This window comes from Megascapheus bottae, chromosome 10 (genome assembly GCF_031878675.1).
Source record: "Megascapheus bottae isolate mThoBot1 chromosome 10, mThoBot2.hap1, whole genome shotgun sequence".
In the NCBI taxonomy this organism is placed as follows: Eukaryota; Metazoa; Chordata; class Mammalia; order Rodentia; family Geomyidae; genus Megascapheus; species Megascapheus bottae.
In genome coordinates, this window is record NC_143518.1 from 36,354,285 (window position 1) to 36,376,251 (window position 21,967).

The window sequence follows — 21,967 nt, forward strand, 5'->3', positions numbered from 1 at the left end:
CCCTCAGTTAGAATTTTCTTGGAAGATTTCCAGAAATATGACTGCCTTGGCTTCACATTTAGATTGTATAAATCCTGAAGGTGTGTCAGTTTGGAGAAGCACTGATCTAATCTAACCACCTACAGAGTGGGAGAGTGAAGGTTACAAAATTACATAGACTCTACTGAAAATGGCACAATATAACATTAGAAAAAGGTATAAATTCTGTCCCTTGACTCTCCTGATTCAGTAGTATTTCCACATTCCACAACAACCTGAGGACTGGGGAAAACCAAAGAGAAAGAGCCTGTCACTCCAGGATTCATTAGAAACTGCTAAGGTTTCACAATGGAACCTTAACTGCTGGGAAAAATTATTTTAAGGAAAGAAGTGTATGTTCAGTTTATTTTCCAGGAGAATAAATGAAATTATGTGTTTATTAGAGGCTGAGAATGTGATAGAGGATCTGAGGTTACATCCTGGTTCCATTAGATGACTTTAGGCAAATCACTAAACTTCTTTGAGCTTAGTTTCAAATTCCACTAGATTTCAACACTTAAAATAACAGTGCTCTCTGACAGAACAACTTCAGGGTGCTTTATATTCCATGATAAGTCATATAAATAAAAATAGGTAGTAACTGTACAACACAGAGGAAAGCAAACTCTTAGTGCAGTTAATTCTGTGAAACACATTTGGGTCTAAAATGCTGTAATGCACTATGTATAAGGGTCAATCTCCAATTAACCATGATTGTTGAACTGAGTTTGTGGACTAAGTAAACTCAAAGCAGGAAAAACTTCTCCTTTGCATCTGAAATCCCTTTATTTTATTTACATGGGCTGTTTAATGGAAAGGGAAATTCATTGCAACAGAGGCAAAGCAGACAACAGTATGTTATCTATTGTCTCTTTTAGCCTTCTTTGGTCTTACCAGTATGTGGGGATTTTAGGACAGAAGCCCAGCTAGTAAAATGTGAGCAGGGATGGGGAGTGGGGTGGGAGGCTGTGGGGGTAACCTATGAGGAACATACCTTGCCTCAGCTCTCACCAGCCTGGTAGAGGAAAAAAAAAAAAACAGACTTTCCAGTTCTTACTGATGACCTGGAGCCAGCAGTTGATTAATCAGATTAATAGCAGTAGAACAGTCCAGGCACCAGTGGATCATGCTTATAATCCTAGCTACTTAGGAGGCTGAGATCTGAGGATCGCAGTTTCAAAGCCTGAGCAGTCAATCTCAAGACTCTATTTCCGTTTAACAAGCAAAATGCTGGAAATAGAGGTGTGGCTCAAGTGGTAGCACCAGCTTTGAGCAAAAACGTCAAGTGAGAGCATGAAGCCCTGAGTTCAAGCACAGTACCAGCACTATTAAATATAAATAAACAAGAACAAGTTGGGATGGCAGACTAAAAAGAACATGGACAAGTAACAGCAAAGCTCTGATGTTTCAAGAGGCTATTCTGTCTGCAGGATGGGGATCTATCTCCCAGCATCCCCAGTCCTCTTTTGCTGGTGGAGAAGTCTCCCAATGGCATCTTTCATGTCCTTGTTTCTCAGGCTGTAGATGATGGGGTTGAGAAAAGGAGCCAGGACAACAAAAGTGACAGCAATTGTTGTGTCCCAGAACACTGAGTATGTTGCTGAGAATCGCAAATACATGACAGCCACACTGCCAAAAACCAGCAAGAACACAGCAAGGTGCGCTGCACAGGTGGAAAAGGCCTTGTGCCGACCCTCAGCGGAGGGCATCCCCAGAATCACGGTAATGATCCGGAGGTAGGACAGGGCGATGATCAGGAAGGAGGCCAGGATCTCCACGGCATGGATCGCGTCCACAATGACCACCAGGGATGTGTCTGTGCAGGCCAAGCTCAGCACAGGGGTGAAGTCACAGAAGATCTGGTGGATCTGGTTGGAGCCACAGAAAGGCAGAGTAGCAATCCATGCAATCTCAGGGAGCACAAGGAGGAAGCCACAGAGGCAGGATCCAGTCGTGAGCTGCATACAAAGTCTGGGAGTCATGATGGTGGGGTAGTGGAGAGGATAGCAGATAGCGATATATCTGTCAATAGCCATTGCTGTCAGGACACAGCCTTCTGTGATACCCAGAGAATGGAAGAAATACATCTGCAGGAGGCAGCCAGCCAGGGAGATGGTCTTCTTCTCACTGACGAGGTTGGAGAGCATCTTGGGGATGGTGGTTGTGGTGTACCAGATCTCCAGGAAGGAGAGGACACTAATGAAGAAGTACATGGGGGTGTTTAGGGCTACATCCAACCAGACAACAATGAATATCATTAGGTTCCCAGCTAGGATGAATGCATAGATGAGGAGCAAGGGAATGAAGAATAGGAGACCACCTTCATGCAACTGTGGGAACATAGAGAAGAAGAACTCGGTGACCATCGTTTGATTCTCATTGCCCATCATCTGGACCTGCTGTGGAGAAAAGAAAAGGTATAAGGAATCTCCAGGAACTGGAATGTTCGTTATGCATTAGAAATACTTCTCAATGGCAGAAATATCTATAAAAGATAACCTTTGATTAAACATCTCCATTGGATGTGGAGAAAATATGGAGCCACAAAGTTTAATTCTCTGGAAATGTTTGCTCGAAATTCATTGATGTGGTTGATTTCAGAGTTCCTCTGTTCATTTCTCCCTTACACTTTCATGTTTTAGCTTTTAAGTTTGTACCTTTAGCTTTAAATATTCTCTATCACTGCCTTCCAAAAATGTAAGGAGACCATGTGGTATTTTTCTACCAGTGATTCTCCACGCTGCTGTCCTCATCTTTCCAGCCCCGATCTCCACTGCTGTCCTCATCTTTCCAGCCCCGATCTCCACCGGAGGCTAGCTGGAGCATCCAGTTTTATGGTTTTAGGCCTATTTCTTATCTGATGGTGAGTATTCAGAAACAAAGAAGCATTTCTCCCCAGATGCATTTTCTCTAACTTTCCCTTTTTATCTATCCTGTTCTCTCACTGGTTGATATGGATGCTGCTCAAACCCAGCCTCTCTAGTATCATCTCATACCTGATTATTGGCCATTTCTAGACAAGCTCCCAACATCACCCCAAACTCTCATATACGGAAGAGCCATAGAAGGTAAATCATTCTGAATAAATAGTAATTTCCATCATTACAATGTGTATTTGAGCTAAAGGTTTCCAAAAGCCAGATTTAATGGCAATCAGGCTGGTATATATTTGTATGGGAAAGATGCCAACTAAATGGTTGTATGTGATAGCAATGCACTGTACATCTCTTCTTGAGTGTTTCAGCATTATTTTCACTGGTATTCTTGCTGCGAAGATAAGGATATTATACAGATGAACAGTCTAAGAATGGCCTTGCTCCCCTTTCATTTTTTAAAGCATTCAAAGAATAAACTCAATTTTTCAAAATGTACTTTTCTAATGTAGTTCCAATCAAATTTTGGAGCCAAATATTCTGCATACCCAACAGCTCAGCAAAATGAATACCATTTCTGTGTTTGCTTCTATTTATAACTTCTGTTTGTAACTTCTATTTTCTTGGTTTCCTTCTACTAACATCCTAGTTACCAAGGTCCTTTAAATGTCGCTACTGTAACACTAATCTTACTGTCAAAATAATTGTAACCATTGATCCCTAAGATACCTTATTTTTATTTTTATAGCTTCTAGTATGTCCTTCCCTGCATTTCAAATATCCACCCATTAGTATTATTTCCCCCTAGTAGATGGACAACTCCTTAGAAGTATCACAGTTGAGGGGATATAAGCTTATTCAATCACTCTGGGAAGCAGGATGGAGATTCCTTAAAAAACTAAACATAGAACTGCCCAATGTCCTACAAATTTCATTCCGGGGCCTTTAACCCAAAAGATCACAAACAAGGTTACCGTCAAGCCACCAGCACAACCATGGCCATTGCAGTACTGCAAATAGCATAATTTCTGAAAAAGACAAAGTCAAAACCCAACAAAATCATCGCTCGGGAATGAGTACTTTTAGGAGGCTGGGTGAGTCCAAAGGTAGAGGGGTAGAAGAAGAGAAGGGGGTGAGAGGCAAGGGGACAACCTAGGGAAAAGGGTAAGAATATTGACAGAAGTGACCCTGATCAAGATATACTATACTCAGTTGCTTCTTTGTAAACTGGCAAATTCTGTACAACTACTTAAAGATAATATTTTTAAAAAACATTTAAAGAAAAGCATTACAGTTGTAATCGAATGGTGCTACTGAATAGTTCTCATGCAAACTCAATAATGTTTGATAGGCATATTTTACTTTATTTCTATCTGTTATGAGATTGTTACATGGATATTATAGATAAAGAAACTAAGACTTAAGAGGAGAAATAACTTGTTCAACTTAACTATTACCATGATCCAGAGCAATGAGCATGGAAGCCAAGTTGGTTTTACCTTAGAAATTCCCTGCCATTTTGTACTTCTAGTGGTAATTTATCCATCAACCTGTTTCCTACTCTGAGTAACTTAGGCCTATTCCTGGTGTAAGGTGATATGGTTTTGTCAAGAGCTCAAAAGAAGATTCAAAACATTTTTTTTTGCAGATTAGGATGAGGGATGGTAGAAGATGCCTCTTACCCTGTGTATCAAGACAGAAAGACAGAGAGATATGCTTTGAAATGAAATAAGGACACACTACCTCACTCCAGTTAGAATGGACATAATCAAGAAATCTAATAACAACAGATTCTGGAAGGGATGTGGCCAGGAGGGATGGCTATTATACTGTTGGTGTAAGTGTAAACTCATTCAGCCACTATGGAAAGCAGTATGGCGATTCCTCAAAAGACTAAACATAGAGCTCCCCTATGACCCAGCAATCCCACTACTTGGCATTTACCCAATCGTCCACAAACAAGGGCATACTAAATCCACTAGCATAATGATGTTCACTGCAGCACTATTTACCATAGCAAAGATATGGAACCAATCCAGATGACCATCAATAGATGAATGGATCAAGAAGATGTGGTACCTATACAAAATGGAATTCTATGCTGCCATCAAAAAGAACGACAGCACCCCATTTGTAAGGAAATGGAAAGACTTGGAAAAAATCGTATTAAGTGAAGTAAGCCAGATCCAAAGGAACATAGGCTCAATGGTTTCCCTCATTTGTAATAATTAGTACACGTCTAGGAGTCTCCTAGCAGAGGATTACAATATCGAAAACCTAGATTCATAAGGTCATATAGGATGAGACTAAATGAAAGGGTCTCTAGGATATGGAAACAAGAGCTTTATCTTGAGTAATTGCTGTTCTTAATGTACTATGTTATTTCCCTTCTCCTTTGTTGCCCTTTGGTTACTCTCATTATTGATAGTGTATCTGACTTTGTTACCTGGTATAATATATATATATATATATATGTTTATTTGATTATTTGAAATAAGAAAGTGAAGGGGAAAAAACAAGATGATTGAGAGGGATGGGGGAGAGAAATGGGGACAAAAATATAAAAAGGGGTGTCAATGTTTGAGAAGCAATGCACCTACTATCTGGCAAATGTAACTGTAACATTACCTTGATAATAATCTTTTTTCATATCTTTTTTATTGTAATTAATAGAAGGATTACATTATAGTCACCAGATAGAAGGTGCATTACTTCACAAACATTGATACCCAATAATAGTAATTTTTTAAAAAGAAATGACAGAGCCTGCAATGGGATCAGCATATGAGAGTAGAAGTCTCTGAATAGAGCATTCATTTCTCTGTTTCTGTTGGTATTTCTTTCCTCATCCTAAAATACCAGAAAATGGTCACACTGGGCATTCATTATAGAAAGCATGTTTGTACAGATAGAGATAGAAGTCTGTGAGAAAACACTAAGCTCTGTGCCAAATAGTTAATAAAAGCCAAGCAGAGCAATAGCTTTGTGTTTCTGAGCCAGGAGCTATTCTCCTAAGCGAGGCTTTCTCATGATACTTCATTACAGATTTATTCATCTAACACTCACATGTTTATTAATCCTCTGCTCTGCACCCATCAGTGCCAAAGTTTCAAGGGAAATGCAAAGGTCAACAGACACATAAAGGACATAAACTTTCAGAATCATGATAACTAGCAGTGTCTAAGGAGATCTCAGGCCTACCAATACTCCTTGTCTCCTGAAAAGAGGATTCACTTAGTTCTAGTCATATATCAAAAGCAGCTTGTTTGTTGATGCCCCCAGAACCTGGGATTGTTTAAGCTTCAATAGAATTTTAGTGCTTCCAAAAAAAACCCCAAAACAACAACAAAAAACCCCAAAATTTGGATACAAATATCTTCATTTATGAGCTGAATTCTATTATTGCTAACATAGTTTCCAGATTTCATGTCTCATTATTTTAATTCTTAACACATGTCCCAAGGTTCCAAAAATGAAAGTTTACCTTGCAAGGAATGAACTAGGTTCTAAAGGATGATGAATGTAAGGAAATAGTAGGCAGGCATCGGAGGAGCAGAGGCCGGTCAGAAGTCTCCACTGGAGACTTCCTTCAGTACAAACTAAAGCACTCACCTTTTCCTCGACCAGGAGAAACACTCCTCAGAACTTCTGAAGGCATTGGTCCCTTGTGAATGATTATATAAACACTTCTGGACCTTCTTCAGGGAACATCTAAGATGGAAAGATTATCTTCCTTGGGAGTTTAGAAAACACGGGATCTAAAGGTTCAACTCTTCCCCTCTCAGGAGCAAATTAGGAGGAAAGTATCATACAGTAATTAAGACATTCCCCAGGGCCAAGTATAAAAAGTTTTCCTGTGGCTACAGAGCCTTGTCTCTCATTCAGGAGCATAAATCTAAGTCAAAGTTGAGACTAGATATTGGACATGAGCCTCTGCAAACTACATCTCTGAAACCCACTTCCTTCTTCCCTTTGCACCCATGTCTCCTTAAGATTCCCCAAACCTCTTCTGAGTATACTATGTGATACAAAATAATTATATGCTTAAAATGTTTAAATATGCATCTCACTTGATCTTTTAAAAAGCAGTTATAATGCTTAAAAGTTAACATGGCAAGTTTAGTTATTTGCTTTTTATTTACCACAACAAAGAAAGATTTTGTTTGAGGTAGGCAATAGAAGTTATTCCCATTGTAGTCATGAGGGTTTCTGCATAAATTGTGGAGGATAAAAGAAATTCCAAATACATTCAGTAATACATGAAACTGATACATTAATTACTGATAGAGCAAACCTTTTTTCTTTTCTTTTCTTTCTTTCTTTTTTTTTTAGATCTGAGACCAAGATTCAAATTCTAGCTTGTACCTGCTGTTTTTGCACATTGGCTAGTGGTCTCCAACTGAGCTACACCTACAAACCCCCAAATCATTTAGATTACAAATAAAAGGTAAATTGATTCCAAAATTTGGTACGATCAATTCACGTTTTCCACACATGCCCGTCAAGTTACGATTGAGCCCTGTTTGCTTATTTGTCTTTGGATAGTCTCATACTTTTTGCCCAGTTCCAGCCTATGATTGTGATCCTCCTCACCTCCTTTCTGTCGGAGATTACAGTGTGCATCATCATGCATACTTTTTTAATGTTTGAAGTATTCTTCATTCATTAATCATTTTTTATTTTTATTGTAGAAGTGATATACAGAGAGGTTATAGTTATATAGAGTCAGCTACAAAGAGTGGGGGAGAGGAGGGGAGGGGGCAGAGAGTACATTGGAATTACCAATCTGGGCAAAAATGATCTCAAAAATAACCCAGTGAATATCTGGAACATATAAAGAATGCCTGCAAATTGGTAAGAAAAAAGATAACCAAAAGCATGTGTATGAGTATATATATTTTATATAATGTATACACACACATATAGAAAGTGTTTAGTCTCAGTTATAAGAGGGAAATGTGGGGCCAGGAGTTTGGCCTAGTGGTAGAGTGCTTGCCTAGCATGCACGAAGGCCCAGGTTTAATTCCTCGGTACCACATAGATAGAGCAATGGTATTATATTTTGTAGCAACCAAACAGCAACTGCTGTTACTATGCAGAATATTAAAGATGAGGTGTAACAGCCAAAATGCATTCACTGTTAATAGTAGATGGAAATTGAAAGTGATTTTAGTATCTGATAAAGAAACCCTATAGCACAACAAGTTTATGACTTATGAGTATTTAAATCATCATATTTATACAAGGCAGAAGTGATTTTCTTTTGAAAGCAGCAGTTAAATACATGGGCGTGAACGATTCTCAAAAACATAGTTTTGAATGAATCTGCTCCTATAGAAAGATAAATAGAGCTAAGCAATATATAGTTTTTGATCATGCATGCATGTGCTTATGGAATAGTAAGTAGCAAATTTAGGTTAATGGCCATACACTGAAGAAGGACATAGAGTCAGCTTTAAAATTACAGGGTTTGAAACTCAGGGCTGGAGCATTGTCCTTTAACATTTTTGCTCAATGCTGGTGTCTTACCACTTGAGCCATACCTCTACTTCTGGCTTTTGGGTAGTTCAATGGAGATAAGAGGCTCACAGTCTTTTCTGCCCAGTTTGACTTTAAACCTCAATCCTCACATCTCAGCTTCCAGAGTAGCTAGGATTATAGGAATGAGCCATACATGCTCAGGGCTTAAGAGTTATTGACTGTGTTTCTCTCTCTCTCTCTCTCTCTCTCTCTCTCTCTCTCTCTCTCTCTCTCTCTCTCTCTCTCTCTCTCTCTCTCTCTCTCTCCCCCTCTCTCTCTCTCTCTCTCTCTCCCCCTCTCTCTCCCTCCCCCCCCCCCCCTCTCTCTCTCTCTCTCTCTCTCTCTCTCTCTCTCTCTCTCTCTCTCTCTCTCCCCCTCTCTCTCCCTCCCCCTCTCTCTCCCCTCCTTCCCTCCCTCTCTCCCTCCTTCCCTTCCTCTCTCCCTCTCTCCCTCTCTCCTTCTCTCCCTCTCTCCCCCTCTCTCTCTTTCTCAAGCTGTGTCTAGATTCATATGAACAATGGGTAAAAAATAGCCTGGAAACACGGCTTACATGGTGGACCACCAGCTGTGACCAAGAAAGCCAAGTGAGTTTAAATCCTGGTACTAGCAGGAAAAATAAAGACAAACAGGTAGAAACAGAAATTTCAGATAAAAGAATAAATTACTCTTTAGAAAATAAGGAAGAGGGCCTGGAGTTTGGCCTAGTGGTTAAAGTGCTTGCCTAGCATGCACGAAGACCCAGGTTCGATTCCACAGTACCACATACATAGAAAAAAACTGGAAGTGGTGCTGAGGCTCAAGTGGTAGAGCTCTAGCCTTGAGAAAGTCCAAGGACAGTGCTCAGGCCCTGAGCTCAAGCCCAGGACTGGCAAAAAAAAAAAAAAAAAAAAAGAAAATAAGGAAGAAGAGGGAAAAGGAGGTGCCTTAGGCCTAAAACTAGGGGAAGAGTATTCTTTCTGGCATAGTTTCAAGCCAAATGGCCAAAAAAAAAGATGGCAGACAAAAGGATACCAGGATTGCTGAAGAAGTGAGATCTCTGCATGAGTTGAGATATGGCAATTCCAAACACAAGGGAGGCATTTATGTCACACAGATGGTAAACCTCTGACTGAAACTAGAATGAAGAATGTAAAATGTTCATGGCAACAATTCCACCTTTTAATACATACCAAAGTCTTAAACTTAGTTCATCTACCCCTTAATTGATTATTGAAGGTTTTTTTTTTTTAAAGATAGCCTTAGTAAAGTCTAGTCATTTAGAGTCAAATGACTCCTACTTTTGCCATGGTTATTAACCTGATCCTACAACTTTTCTTATCTCGGTTTTGTTTTCAACTTCAACTTCTTTCCATATCTCCTGCCAAAAGTCATTTGCTAGTTAACATTCCATACTTTTTAGTATATTTTCATTTTGTAAGACAAGCACAGAGCATCTTATCTGTTACATGTTCTCTTTTCCTGTGGCCTTTCCAACTTAAAGGTAAATATTAGGCAAAATTTCAACTTTAAAACAGAGAAAAGAAAAGTAATACTCAATTTATTCTTAACACTCGTTTCATACAATTTCCTACCAAAGCTGGTAATCTATTCTCATCAACAGATCAATAGTGTTTTCCTGTAGCAGGAAATGTCTTCCAGTCCTTTCCTGAGCCCAGCCCTTTGCTAATGTCTACCTTTGGTCACTGAAGTCTGGGAAATAGCATGGGAGTCCCTTATGGAAAGAAATCTCTTCTTCCATTGTCCGTGTGGTTCCCTAGATGCTTCCGAAGAACTTCTGTTGAGCTTTGTAGGCAACTTTTCTATGAAACACTTTTGAGTTGTGCTGTACCTCTGAAGTACAATGGGAAAGTCCTTGGACCATTTAAAAAAAATTTTAAAAGCCAGATTCCTTCCTCTGGGTTAGTGGATATGACACTTTGCAATGGAAACAACCATATTTTCACCATTAGGAAAGAAAAGGAATGTAAGGGTCTCTATTTAATTTCTAGCTTGACTTAAAAACCTAGTTTCCTACCTATGGCCGCCTAATCCTTGATAAGGGAGAAAAAAAATAGAATGGAAGAAAAACAGCTTCTTCAACAAGTGGTGCTGGAAGAACTGGTTAATCACCTGCAGAAAACTAAAGTTGGATCCTTTTTTGTCAGCCTGCACCAGAATTAACTCCAAATGGATCAAAGACATCAAGGTAAAAGAAGATACACTGAAAACTTTACAAGAAGGAATAAGAGATACACTAGGTCTCCTTGGCACAGGTCGAAACTCTCTTAATAAGGACCAAGAAACACAACAAATCAGAGAAAGGCTGGATAAGTGGGACTGCATTAAACTGCAGAGCTTCTGTATGGCAAAGGACATAGCTAGCAAATTAAATAGAAAGCCTACAGAGTGGGAGAAGATCTTCACTAACCATACAATGGACAAAGGCCTCATATCCAAAATACATCAACAACTCAAAAAATTGAATCACTCCAAAACTAATTTCCAAACAAACAACCATCCCATTAAAAGATGGGCCAAAGACTTAAAGAGAGTCTTCTCTGAAGAAGAAATAAAAATGGCCTATAGACACATGAAAAAATGTTTGACATCTCTGGCCATAAAAGAAATGCAGATCAAAACAACTCTAAGATTCCACCTCACTCCAGTTAGAATGGCCAGGATCAGGTAAACGAATAACAACAGATGCTGGAGGGGATGTGGCCAGGAGGGATCACTACTACACTGTTGGTGGGAGTGCAAACTCATTCAACCACTTATGGAAAGCAGTATGGCAGTTCCTCAAAAGACTAAACACAGAACTTCCCTATGACCCAGCAATTCACTACTTGGCATTTACCCAACCATCCAGAAACAAAGACATACTAAATCCAACTGCACAACAATGTTCATTGCAGCACTATTTACCATAGCAAAGATATGGAAGCAACCCAGATGTCCCTCAGTAGATGACTGGATCAAGAAGATGTGGTACCTATACAAAATGGAACTCTATGCTGCCATCAGAAAGAACGACATTGCCCCATTTGTAAGGAAATGGAAAGACTTGGAAAAAATCATATTACATGAACATAAGCTCAATGGTTTCCCTCATTTGTCATAATCAGCAGAAACCTTTGGCTCTCCTAGCAGAGATTTACAATAGAACAAAACCTAGATACATAAGGCAATGTAGAATGAGGCTAAATGAAAGGACCTCCAGGATATAGAAACAAAAGCCATATAACGAGTGATTGTTGTCCTTAATATTGTTATCTCTCATCTCTTTTGCTGTCCCTTAGTTATCTCATATTGTTACAGTATTTCACCTGGTTATCTTCTATATTGTATATTTGGTTATTTGAAGTCGGATAGGGAAGGGGGGAAAACAAGATGAGAGGCAGGGGTGGGGGGAGGGAAATGGGGACCAAGACATGAGAAAGGGTATCAATATATGTGAAGTAATGCACCTTCTATCTGGTGAATATAATGTAACCCTTCTATTAATTACAATAAAAATATATGAAAAAAAACTAGTTTCCTTTACATGTAGAGATGTGGAGAAAGGAGAGGGAGGAGAGGAGCATGAAGACAAACGCCCCTTAATTAGCCACTTGGGGCATGGGTTGCTTTCCCCTAGGCACTGGAGGAGAATGCATCAGAAAGAAAATTCTTTCTCCATTTGGGTATTCCCATAGAAACCTAGGACTGTGGCTGTGATTACAACCCTTTCCACTTGGGCTACAAAGCAGCCAAGATGAAGTCATTTAGGAACCAAGTCTCTGAAAGAGGTGGGTATGAGATGAAAAGACCTACTGAGACTGCAGAGGTTGTGAAAACACAGGAGGCAATGAAAAGACCAGAGCTCAGGGAATGAGAACTTTGGTGAGTTTGTGTCTTGAGACTACAGAATCATAATGTTAGAAATATGAGGAGAAATGATTACTTACCATCTTAACCACTAGTTCTATGACCTTTCTCACGGCTGCTAATATCTGGATTAAGTCCTAATCTAGGATACCTGTGCTTTGCATAGTGGAGTCAGAAAAGGCTACTGCGAACAAAAGAATCCCTAAACCAGTGGTGATTACTGACTGAGACACAGGGCTATTCAGTTCCTCAGAAAACATGGAGTTTCATTAGGGGCTAGGTATTTGTGTTGCTAAGTATCTCACGTGTTCTTTCTCTCTGCAATAGATAAATCCATGAAAACATGTCCAAGATTTCCATTTTCCAAGTTGCACTATTTAATTCTTATATATATAAATCATGGAGCATAATACTAATGTTGGTTTTCCTATTTCCTTAAAGCCATTGGAAAAGGAAAACAAAACAGCAATGAGTGTCATTTTCTGTCATACATTAAAACAAATTCATTGTGAAAGATGGGAGAGAATCGTGAAAGAGATGACAGTGATCCAGTTGCATTGTTCTCATAATCTGACTTGTGGAATTGAAACCTTTGCATATACCAAAAAATATTTTAATGTATATTAGAAATAATGACCTCAAAAGTACAGAGATGTCAAGATTATTTTAAATTATCACATGAATTCATACTATAGAAGTTCAGATTTGAATTGAAAGCCTTTAAACCTAATCCCACTTATAAACTTTTTAGATAGAAAATTGACAACCTTTCATTAAAGAAATATTACTTAGTACTTGTATGAAAGTAAACTGGAGTGAAACAAGTTTGAAGACAGAGAATTCGATAAGAAATGATCACACCATAAATTATTGTGTCTTGTGAATGAATCTCTCTTTTTTTTTTTTTGCCAGTCCTGAGGCTTGAACTCAGGGCCTGGGCACTGTCCTTGGACACTTTTTGCTCAAAGCTAGTGCTCTGCCACTTGAGCCACATCGCCACTTCCAGCTTTTTCTGAGTATGTGGTAGAGGAATTGAACTCAGGATTCATGCATGCTAAGAAAGCACTTGGCTATGCTCCCAGCCCATGAACCTCTATTTTTAAACTAAAAGTTTTCTTTTTTTTTAAAAAAAAAGACTTCGTCTCTCATTCTTTTCCTGTTTTTAAAAACAGATTAGCATTTTTCCATATGCATAAAAAACTAGAGAGGTCTTTGATTCCTTTGCTCCATATTGAATTCTCTTTTTATATAGCAGTTTGAATTTATAGTAGTTTCAAATAATGGCATCTGTTTATTATATTTTCTATTAAATTACTCTTTAGTAAATATCAATAGATTTATCTACTTAGAGTACCCATCTCTAGTGACTTCACTTGTAACAGTTTAATGTAAGTTTCAGAATTCTGTCATATAAACATTCATTAGCAAACAAACACAAAAATACTATTAATCCTCTTTTTGGGAGCCCATCTGCTGACTTGTTAGACTTTTTAATTACTAGAATGAATAAAAGTTTCTGGCAAACACAAAATCCAAAGGCATCATTATACATACAAAAGCCAAGTTTTTAGTGAGATCAGGTGATGAATTCCTCATTACAGGAGGAATACAGTAATGAACCAGTCACCTGTCGGTGGTTCTCATCCATACTCTCTAAGCTTGTTGGGTTCATCGTATCTTAATAGTCTTGGGGTTAGCTGTATTTCTAATTGTATCTAACGTATATAGTTTTTTCACCAAAAATCACTTTGTATATGCTGGTGGTTCTCAACTGCTATGATTTTTCTACTCATTTTTCTCTATGGGGGCATTTGGTGATTTCCAAAACCATTTTGGTTGAGCTGGCCTAGCGGGTATTGAGCTGTTGACATCTAGCAATCTGAGATGAAGGATACCGGTCATCACTCTACTCTGCACAGAACAGTCTCCTTAACAGCAAAGAATTATCTATTCACGGCCAGGAGTTTGGCCTAGTGGTAGAGTGCTTGTCTTGCATGCACAAAGACCAGGGTTCGATTCCCCAGCACCACATACATAGAAAAAGCTGGAAGTGGTGCTGTGGCTCAAGTGGTAGTACTCTAGCCTTGAGAAAGCCTAAGGACAGTTCTTAGGCCCTGAGTTCAAGCCCCAGGACTGGAAAAAAAATTATCTGTTCAGAAATGTCAATGCTGTAGACTTGAGAGAACATGTTTTTTGCTAACTAATGAACTTTCAAATATAGAGACAGAGTATTTGAAATTCTTGCCATACCTACTCCTGGCTGTGGACTGCTGATTAAGTCTTTCAGTTATCACCAAAATACTCCCAGAATTCAATTTTGAAATTGGTTTACTTCAACTAGTAAGTAACCTCATTTTACAGTTCAGATTAGATTAACTTGTGCTCATGCATGTGTCACAGGGATCCAAGTGGTTGTGTTTTAAATTAAATTAATTAAATTAATATCTAACTCATTCTTTTTATTGAATTGTCAATCATAAGGGGACATAGGGTAAATTGGTCCTTGTGCTAAATTTTATAAATTGCTTACTTGAAAATGGCCTTATGCTTAATCATAGAGGAGGTTCATTTTGTCATCATTTTGTGTCTCTAATATCATAGTTCAAAAATAAGTATGTCTACTTATGTTGTTTCTAATTTACTATTACAGTAAATATCCCAAATGAATATCTTTGTTCTTTAATTTATGTATAATTTTTTTCTTAGGCTACACAATGAAAGGCAGATTCTAAACAGTTTTAAAACTCTCAACAAAAATCACCAAACTGCTATTCAGAAGAGTGTGTAACAAGTTGTCACAATCTGTTTCCTCATCTAACAGAATAGTATATAACTATGTAAAGTATACTTTCCTGAAAACCTTTTACAAAATTGAAAAAAATAACATATAATTTGCCAAGCAATTCATTTCATTTTTAAAAAATCAATCTAATGTTTGTACTGTTCGGTTGCTGAAAAAAATGTTTCTATATATTTGTTGAATACACTTAGAATTTTGATTGTATTTTATGCCCTCCACTAGCAAGCAAGATTACTAAAAATATGGATCAAGAGAACCAGACAACGGTGACTGACTTTTATTTCTCTGATTTCCCTCAGTTTGAGAACAGGAGCCTCTTGCTCTTCATTCCTCTTCTCTTTGTTTACATATTCATCGTTGTGGGAAATTCCCTGATCTTCTTTGCTGTCCAGCTGGACTCCCGTCTTCACAACCCCATGTACAATTTCATCAGCATGTTCTCCTTTCTGGAGATCTGGTATACCACAGTGACGATTCCCAAAATGCTCTCCAACCTGATCAGTGAACAGAAGACCATCTCTTTTACTGGCTGCCTACTGCAGATGTATTTTTTCCATTCACTTGGGGTCACTGAAGGCTTAATCCTCACTGCAATGGCTATTGACCGATATGTCGCCATCTGTAACCCCCTTCGCTATGCAGTTATTATGACCCCCCAGTTGTGCATTCAGTTGTCCACCAGCTCTTGCATCTTTGGCTTCCTTGTGTTATTGCCAGAGATTGTGTGGATTTCTACTCTTCCCTTCTGTGGCCCCAATCAAATCCACCAACTCTTCTGTGACTTCAAACCTGTACTGCAGTTGGCCTGTACAGATACATCCATGATTCTGATTGAAGATGTGATCCACGCCATCTCGATTCTGACCTCTGTCTCTATTATCACCCTTTCCTATCTAAAAATCATCACTGTGATCCTGAGCATTCCCTCCGGTGAAAGCCGCCAGAAGGCCTTCTCCACTTGTGCAGCCCACATCACTATTTTCTTGCTATTTTTTGGCAGTGTGTCACTCATGTACCTACGCTTCTCTGTCACTTTCCAACCACTTCTGGAAAAAGCCATTGCCTTGATGTTTGCTGTCCTTGCTCCCTTTTTCAACCCAATAATCTACAGTCTGAGGAACAAAGACATGAAAGATGCCATTAGGAAGATGTTCTTTCCTCCAAAGACATTCATTATCTCTGGCAGCCAATGAGAGTTCCCTTGAATCTGTTCCAATACCCGCACAAGCTTCAAGTCCTGACAAACCAGTTTCTAACACTATTGTGAATGCTTGTATTCAGGTTGTGGGTGGGATGTTCTTTCTAACTTTTTAATCTAAGAACTAATGTTTATTCTAATAGAGGAAGTCTGTATTACATTATTCATGGGATCACAAAGAAATATTTTCTCTACATTGCAATCCTAACTAATGTGGGACCACTTTTTCCTTACCAATCAAGAATCCTGGTCTAACCAATAATCACAATATCATCTGTACTTTTAAACATTTTCTTTATGTAATATTTAACATTATAGTTACAATACCCCTTTGTTGGTTATTTTTCTCTGACACACATATAGCAATTAGGTGATTTTTGGCTACAGACTGAAGCCTGATTTCCTAATATTCAATACAGAGGTGTTTACAATCCCTTTCCTAAAGTTTGTCTTCTGTTATGTAACAGTGATCATGTAGCACATACAGACACTGACTTGATGCTTGTTTTCAATTCTGTTTTGAATTTATTTTCATATTGTCATGAAATTTTAAGTACAAAAATTTTTAGGATCTTGAAGATCTAATAGATATAACACACAGACTTGGATCCCAAAGCATAAATATATAGCTATACAAAGATTCTTGTACTTTACTTATTTTAAAGTAATGTCAGAGCTATTAAAATGTTCTGTTTCATTATGTCCTATCACTTCATATAATGTGAAAATTCCATGGTAATTTCACACCTCACTGTCTTTATTCTCATTATTTTTTCTTCTTTAGAGTGTGCCACTTCCCCTCTTCTCCAATGGGGAATTTACCTTTACTCATTAAAATGTTCACATGCATTTATCGTCTGGAATGAATATGTCTACCTTCCACCTACAAAATTACACTAGTAAGTTTTTTTCCAGGATCTGAGTAAATCCCTCCCCTGCCAAAGGATTCCACCTAGCTTTTAGGGATAGAAAACACAGAACACAGGCTAATCTAGGCTTCATCAGGCAGAGGCATCTAAATCGTGGGATCCACTTGGAATTGAAACCAGAGATTTTAGACCCCGGTTCAAACTCCAAGTGTTCCACATGTCGGGTCCAATATACCAAATAAAGAGGCAAAGAAAGGAAATGTCTTACATTTTCTGTACTGTATCACAGGGAGACAGTGCTACAGTGCATCTGTAGTTGTATTAGGGACTATAGATAAGAACTATACACTTAAATAGATAGGGAACTAAGAGCAGGGGCTGAAGTGAATGTATAATTTCAGTCAAAAATTAGGCCTATCAAGTTGATCATTATTTCAATCCTTTTGGGGGGAGGGGTCTCAGAAAAGTTATCATTGTCATCACTAATTGGGATAGGGAAATCATCATTGCCTGGTAGATATTCTATTCTGGGCATGAAAAATAGCTGAGCATGAAAAATGTAGCTGATGTTTTAGAGAAGGGGATTTTAAACACATAATAAAAGTAAGCAAAAAAAAGATTACATGAAACTATGTGTTCTGTGGAAAGCAGAAAGGGAAATATAGTAGAACATTAGGAAAGCATAATTTAAAATAGATTTGTCAAATTGAATTGTTTTGCCAGTCTTGGGGTATGAAGTCAGGGCCTGAGCACTTTTCCTCAAGGCTAGGGTTCTACCACTTGAGCCACAGCACCACTCCTGCCTTTTTTTTCTGTGTATGGTTCGAAGCAATTGTATCCAGGTCTTCGTGCTTGCTGGGCAAGCACTCTATGACTAGGCCAAACTCCCAGCCCTTGAATCTCATTTTTTAAAAGTCACATTTGAGCCTGGCACTGATGGCTCGTGCCTGCAATCCCAGCTACTCAGGAGGCTGAGACCTGAGGATTGAGGTTTGAAGCCAACCTGGGCAGGAGAGTAAGTGGAGTTCTTATCTCCAATTAATCATCAAAAATGCCAGAAGTGTAGCTGTGGCTAAAGTAGTAAAGTTCTTTCATTGAGCAAAAGAGCTCAAAAACAGGCCCAGGCCTGAGTTCAAACCCCAGGATGAACACCAAAAACAGAGAGAGAGAGAGTGAAAGAAAGAGAGGGAGGGAGGGAGGGAGAGAGGGAGGGAGGGAAAGAAAAAGAGAGAGAAAGAAGTCTGATTTGTGCAAAAAATGGATAGCCATATGAAACATCTGGATGAAAAATTATTTAAGCAGCTGTAAAAGCTAGCAAAAACCACTGTGGTGGCCTTTTGAAGGAATCAAGGTTCTTGTGCCGGAAATAGAGGAGGAATATAGAAAAATGAGAACATGAGCTCAAGGGAATAAAGGAAAGATGTATCATAGAGCCACCTTGGTAAGATTTACACTTTTCTAATCTATTCTGGGAATGGAGCCTTTGGAGAGTTTGGACCCCAAGAGAGACATAATTTGGTTTAAAGTTTGTCAGAATCATACTTGCTCCTGTGTTGAGAAGTCAACAAAGAAAGTTTAGTGGAGCTAGAGTTCTAGTGGAGCAAGCTATTGCAAAAATATGGTAAGGGATGAAGGCAATTTAGATCTAGATGGTGGCAACAGAAATGGAGACAGTTCTAGCCATAATTGACAACAAAGCCCAACAGAATCTCCTGATAGAGTATAAAAGAAAAAGAAGAAGTAAGAATGACCAAGTGAAATGATAGACCTGCCATTCAGAGAGAGAGAACATTGTTAGGAAGAAGGATTAGTTAAGTAAACTATTAACATCGTCTAAAATCCTGAGTTAAATAATGAGGAGTCAAGGCTAGAATAAAGATATATGTACAAATCATGAACCTATATTGTATATTGAAGCTGTGAGACTACCAAGGGTCTGAGTTTAAGGGCGGTGCCCTATGGTGGATTTGGGGAAAATAGGAGGAATCAGAAAACATGGCTCAGAGGAGCAAACAATAAGATACAAAGAAGCCAAGTGTCCTGAACAAACATGTAATATATAGATATAGATACAGACATAAATCAATGAAAATCAACTTTGTCAGATTTTTCTATTGGTCCAAAAAGTGATGGTGGCAAATGCCTCACTGGAGAAGTTAAATAGGAGATAAAGAAAAATTGGAAATTTCAAGACTACACATCTCTTTTAATGGAATTTAAAATGCCAATTAGAGAAGATAAATAAAGTAATATAGATTAAGTAGAATTTCTAAAGTACTTTGTTGATTTTGACTCAAAGATTAAATTCCAAATCATGATGAAAATACAGATGCATATGCTTATACATTCACATTTCTACTTATAACAGGAAAACATTTTATAAGACAATTCTTTATTCTTTCCTTTATCTCTTCTTTAGGGAAACTCAATAGGCCTTGAAACATTTATACAATCAAAGTTAAGTCTCCCATTCTGTTGAATACAATAGGAATGTTTATTCAGATAACCTCTGGATTCTGAGCTAAAATATCAAAGCCTTCACTAAAACTCTGGGAGTTACAAACACTAAGGTAAACAAAGGAGAAATGTCCAAAAAAGGTTTCCATTAATTAAGCCGTGGGGAAATAGAGTTGCTATTTCCCCCAGCTATCAGGGGAGAAAGACATTAGTAGAAACAGCTTCCACAAGAAGCCTGTAGCAACTGATGTCAAGTGTTTGCAACTGAACCTAATGACTTTCACTGAAAAACCCAGGAAAGTGAAGTGATCTCACCTTCTCTGCTAAAGGTAAGTGACTTCATGCAGAGCCAAGTGCAGCCTTACCATATGTCAAGTAGAAGGTGTATTACAAACTAACAAAGGAGAATTCACTGGTATTACCTTCACTTGAACTTCTATTTAGGGGCACAGTGAAGATTGCACAAATGGCCAAATGGAATTTGGCCTTGGGGGAGGGAGGGGAGCCACTTGTAGGTTTAGAATTTAATGATAACATTACATTTGTAATGGTATAGCAGATAGGATGGTCAATTATTGTTTATTGATATAATATTACTTCTCTGCTCTTACATCTTCTGAGTTGCTCAAATTAAATTATGATCCAAGAGGACACCATCTCACAGAATGGCTTTTAAATCCCAGCCAAATCAGTAAGGTCATTCATATAATAACCAGGAGATGAGGGCTGGGAATGTGGCTTAGAGGTAGACTGCATGCCTGGCATGCATGAAGCCTTGGGTTCGATTACTCAGTATCACATCTACAGAAAAAGCTGGAAGTAGCATGGTGGCTCATGGGGTAGAGTGCTAGCCTTGAGCCAAAGAAGCTTGGGGACAGTGTCCAGGCCCTGAGTTCAAGCCCCAGGACCAGCAAAAACAAAAACAAAACAGGGGATACATCCATTGGTTAAAATCACATCCTAATCTATGGACCCAAACAAAAAGAACCTTCAGGCCTGGTGCAGTGGCTCACACCTGTAATCCTAGCTACTCAGAAGGCTGAGATCTAAGGATTGCAGTTCAAAGACAGGCTGGGCACTAATGTCCATGAGACTCTCAGCTCCAATGAACCATTAGAAAACCAGAAGTGGCACTGTGGCTCAAGGGGTAGGGCAGCAGCCTTGAGCTGAAGAGCTCAGGGACAGTGCCCAGACCCAGAGTCCAACCCCCACGAATAACCAAAAAAATAAAAAGATAATAATAATAACCTCCACACTTAAAACTGATTTTACACATGCCATTCTTTTTTCCCAGTGGGACTGGATCAGTTCACATCTCTTTTTCCAAGGTCCAACAGTTAAATTTTTAATTAGGATATTAATCTCTCATAGTAGAACACTGGCGTTATTAAAACACAGGTTCTTAAATTTTTTTAAATGTTAACTTTACCTAACCACTTTGGAAAATGACAAAATAAAAACAACACAATGTGACAACTGACTCCTTTAGAGTCCAAAATGCCTTCATTCTTAGGAATGACTAACAGTTGTCTCTATACTGATGTGTTAGTGGGATGATGGAAGTCTTTTTGGCTTCTTAATCACATCTTATATGCAGTTCAGGAACTGAATAGAGTTGAAAGGAAGAGAGGGCAGTTTAGGCAGTAAGGAACAGGACAGCCTACTCATGACAAAGAACCAAATAGAAAGGGTAGATCCTGGCAGAACTCAGTAGGTCAGAATCTCAGATGTTAGGACAAAATTGGTTAAAAGGCTTAGAACAGCAGTTTACCAAGGCCATTATAAACAAATGATTACATATTCCTGAGGACTGAGTTCAGCTATGAATCCTAAAGAAAAAGGTGTCATATAGCATATTCAGGTCAACTTTTTTAAAAATGAGAAACTCCTTCCCTTAGGTGACATGTGAACCTTTTATGCCTGCCTGGATTCTTAGGACTTCCTGTGTCTCTGCCCTCTGTTGGGGAATACTTCAATCTGAAAGGCCTTTAGAGCTCACTGGTCAGAGTTGTGAGAGAAGTTAACAATGTTAAAGCACTCAAACAGGCATGTATTGATTAAATAGTCAGGTTTAAAAAGTCCTAAAGTAGCCTCTCTTCAAGGCGGCTAGGGGTTTCCAGTGCAGCCTTAATAATTTAGTAGAGTCCTTTATTACTATATAAACTTCATGAAAGTAGAGTGTTTCCTTCACTACTGAAATTAGCAAATTCACATGAGAGCTAAATACTAAATAGGCACCAAACATGGGTTCATTAATCCATGAATAAGGAAAAATACGTATTTGTTCTAAAGTTTTTCATTTAAAATTTATGCATACATATATAGTATTATTGTTGTAAACATAATGTTCAGAGGAATTACAGTTATATAAGGCAGGTAATGAGTG

At 38.5% G+C, this 21,967-nt stretch overlaps 1 protein-coding gene and 1 pseudogene across 1 annotated transcript; one reads left to right on the plus strand and one right to left on the minus strand.

Annotated features, from left to right (window-relative positions):
- Nucleotides 1–1,457: 1,457 nt before the first annotated feature.
- Nucleotides 1,458–2,405, minus strand: Or6k6 (olfactory receptor family 6 subfamily K member 6). Its single transcript, XM_090339834.1, has one exon. It carries the CDS (start codon nt 2,403–2,405, stop codon nt 1,458–1,460), a length of 948 nt encoding a protein of 315 aa, XP_090195960.1.
- A 12,888-nt stretch (nt 2,406–15,293) lies between these two features.
- Nucleotides 15,294–16,324, plus strand: LOC150058062 (olfactory receptor 6K3-like; annotated as a pseudogene).
- The last annotated feature ends 5,643 nt before the right edge of the window (nt 16,325–21,967 follow it).

Excerpts from the sequence above, each read along its gene's own strand:
- Or6k6 (XM_090339834.1), bottom strand. The coding sequence starts at position 2,405 with ATGGGCAATGAGAATCAAACGATGGTCACCGAGTTCTTCTTCTCTATG.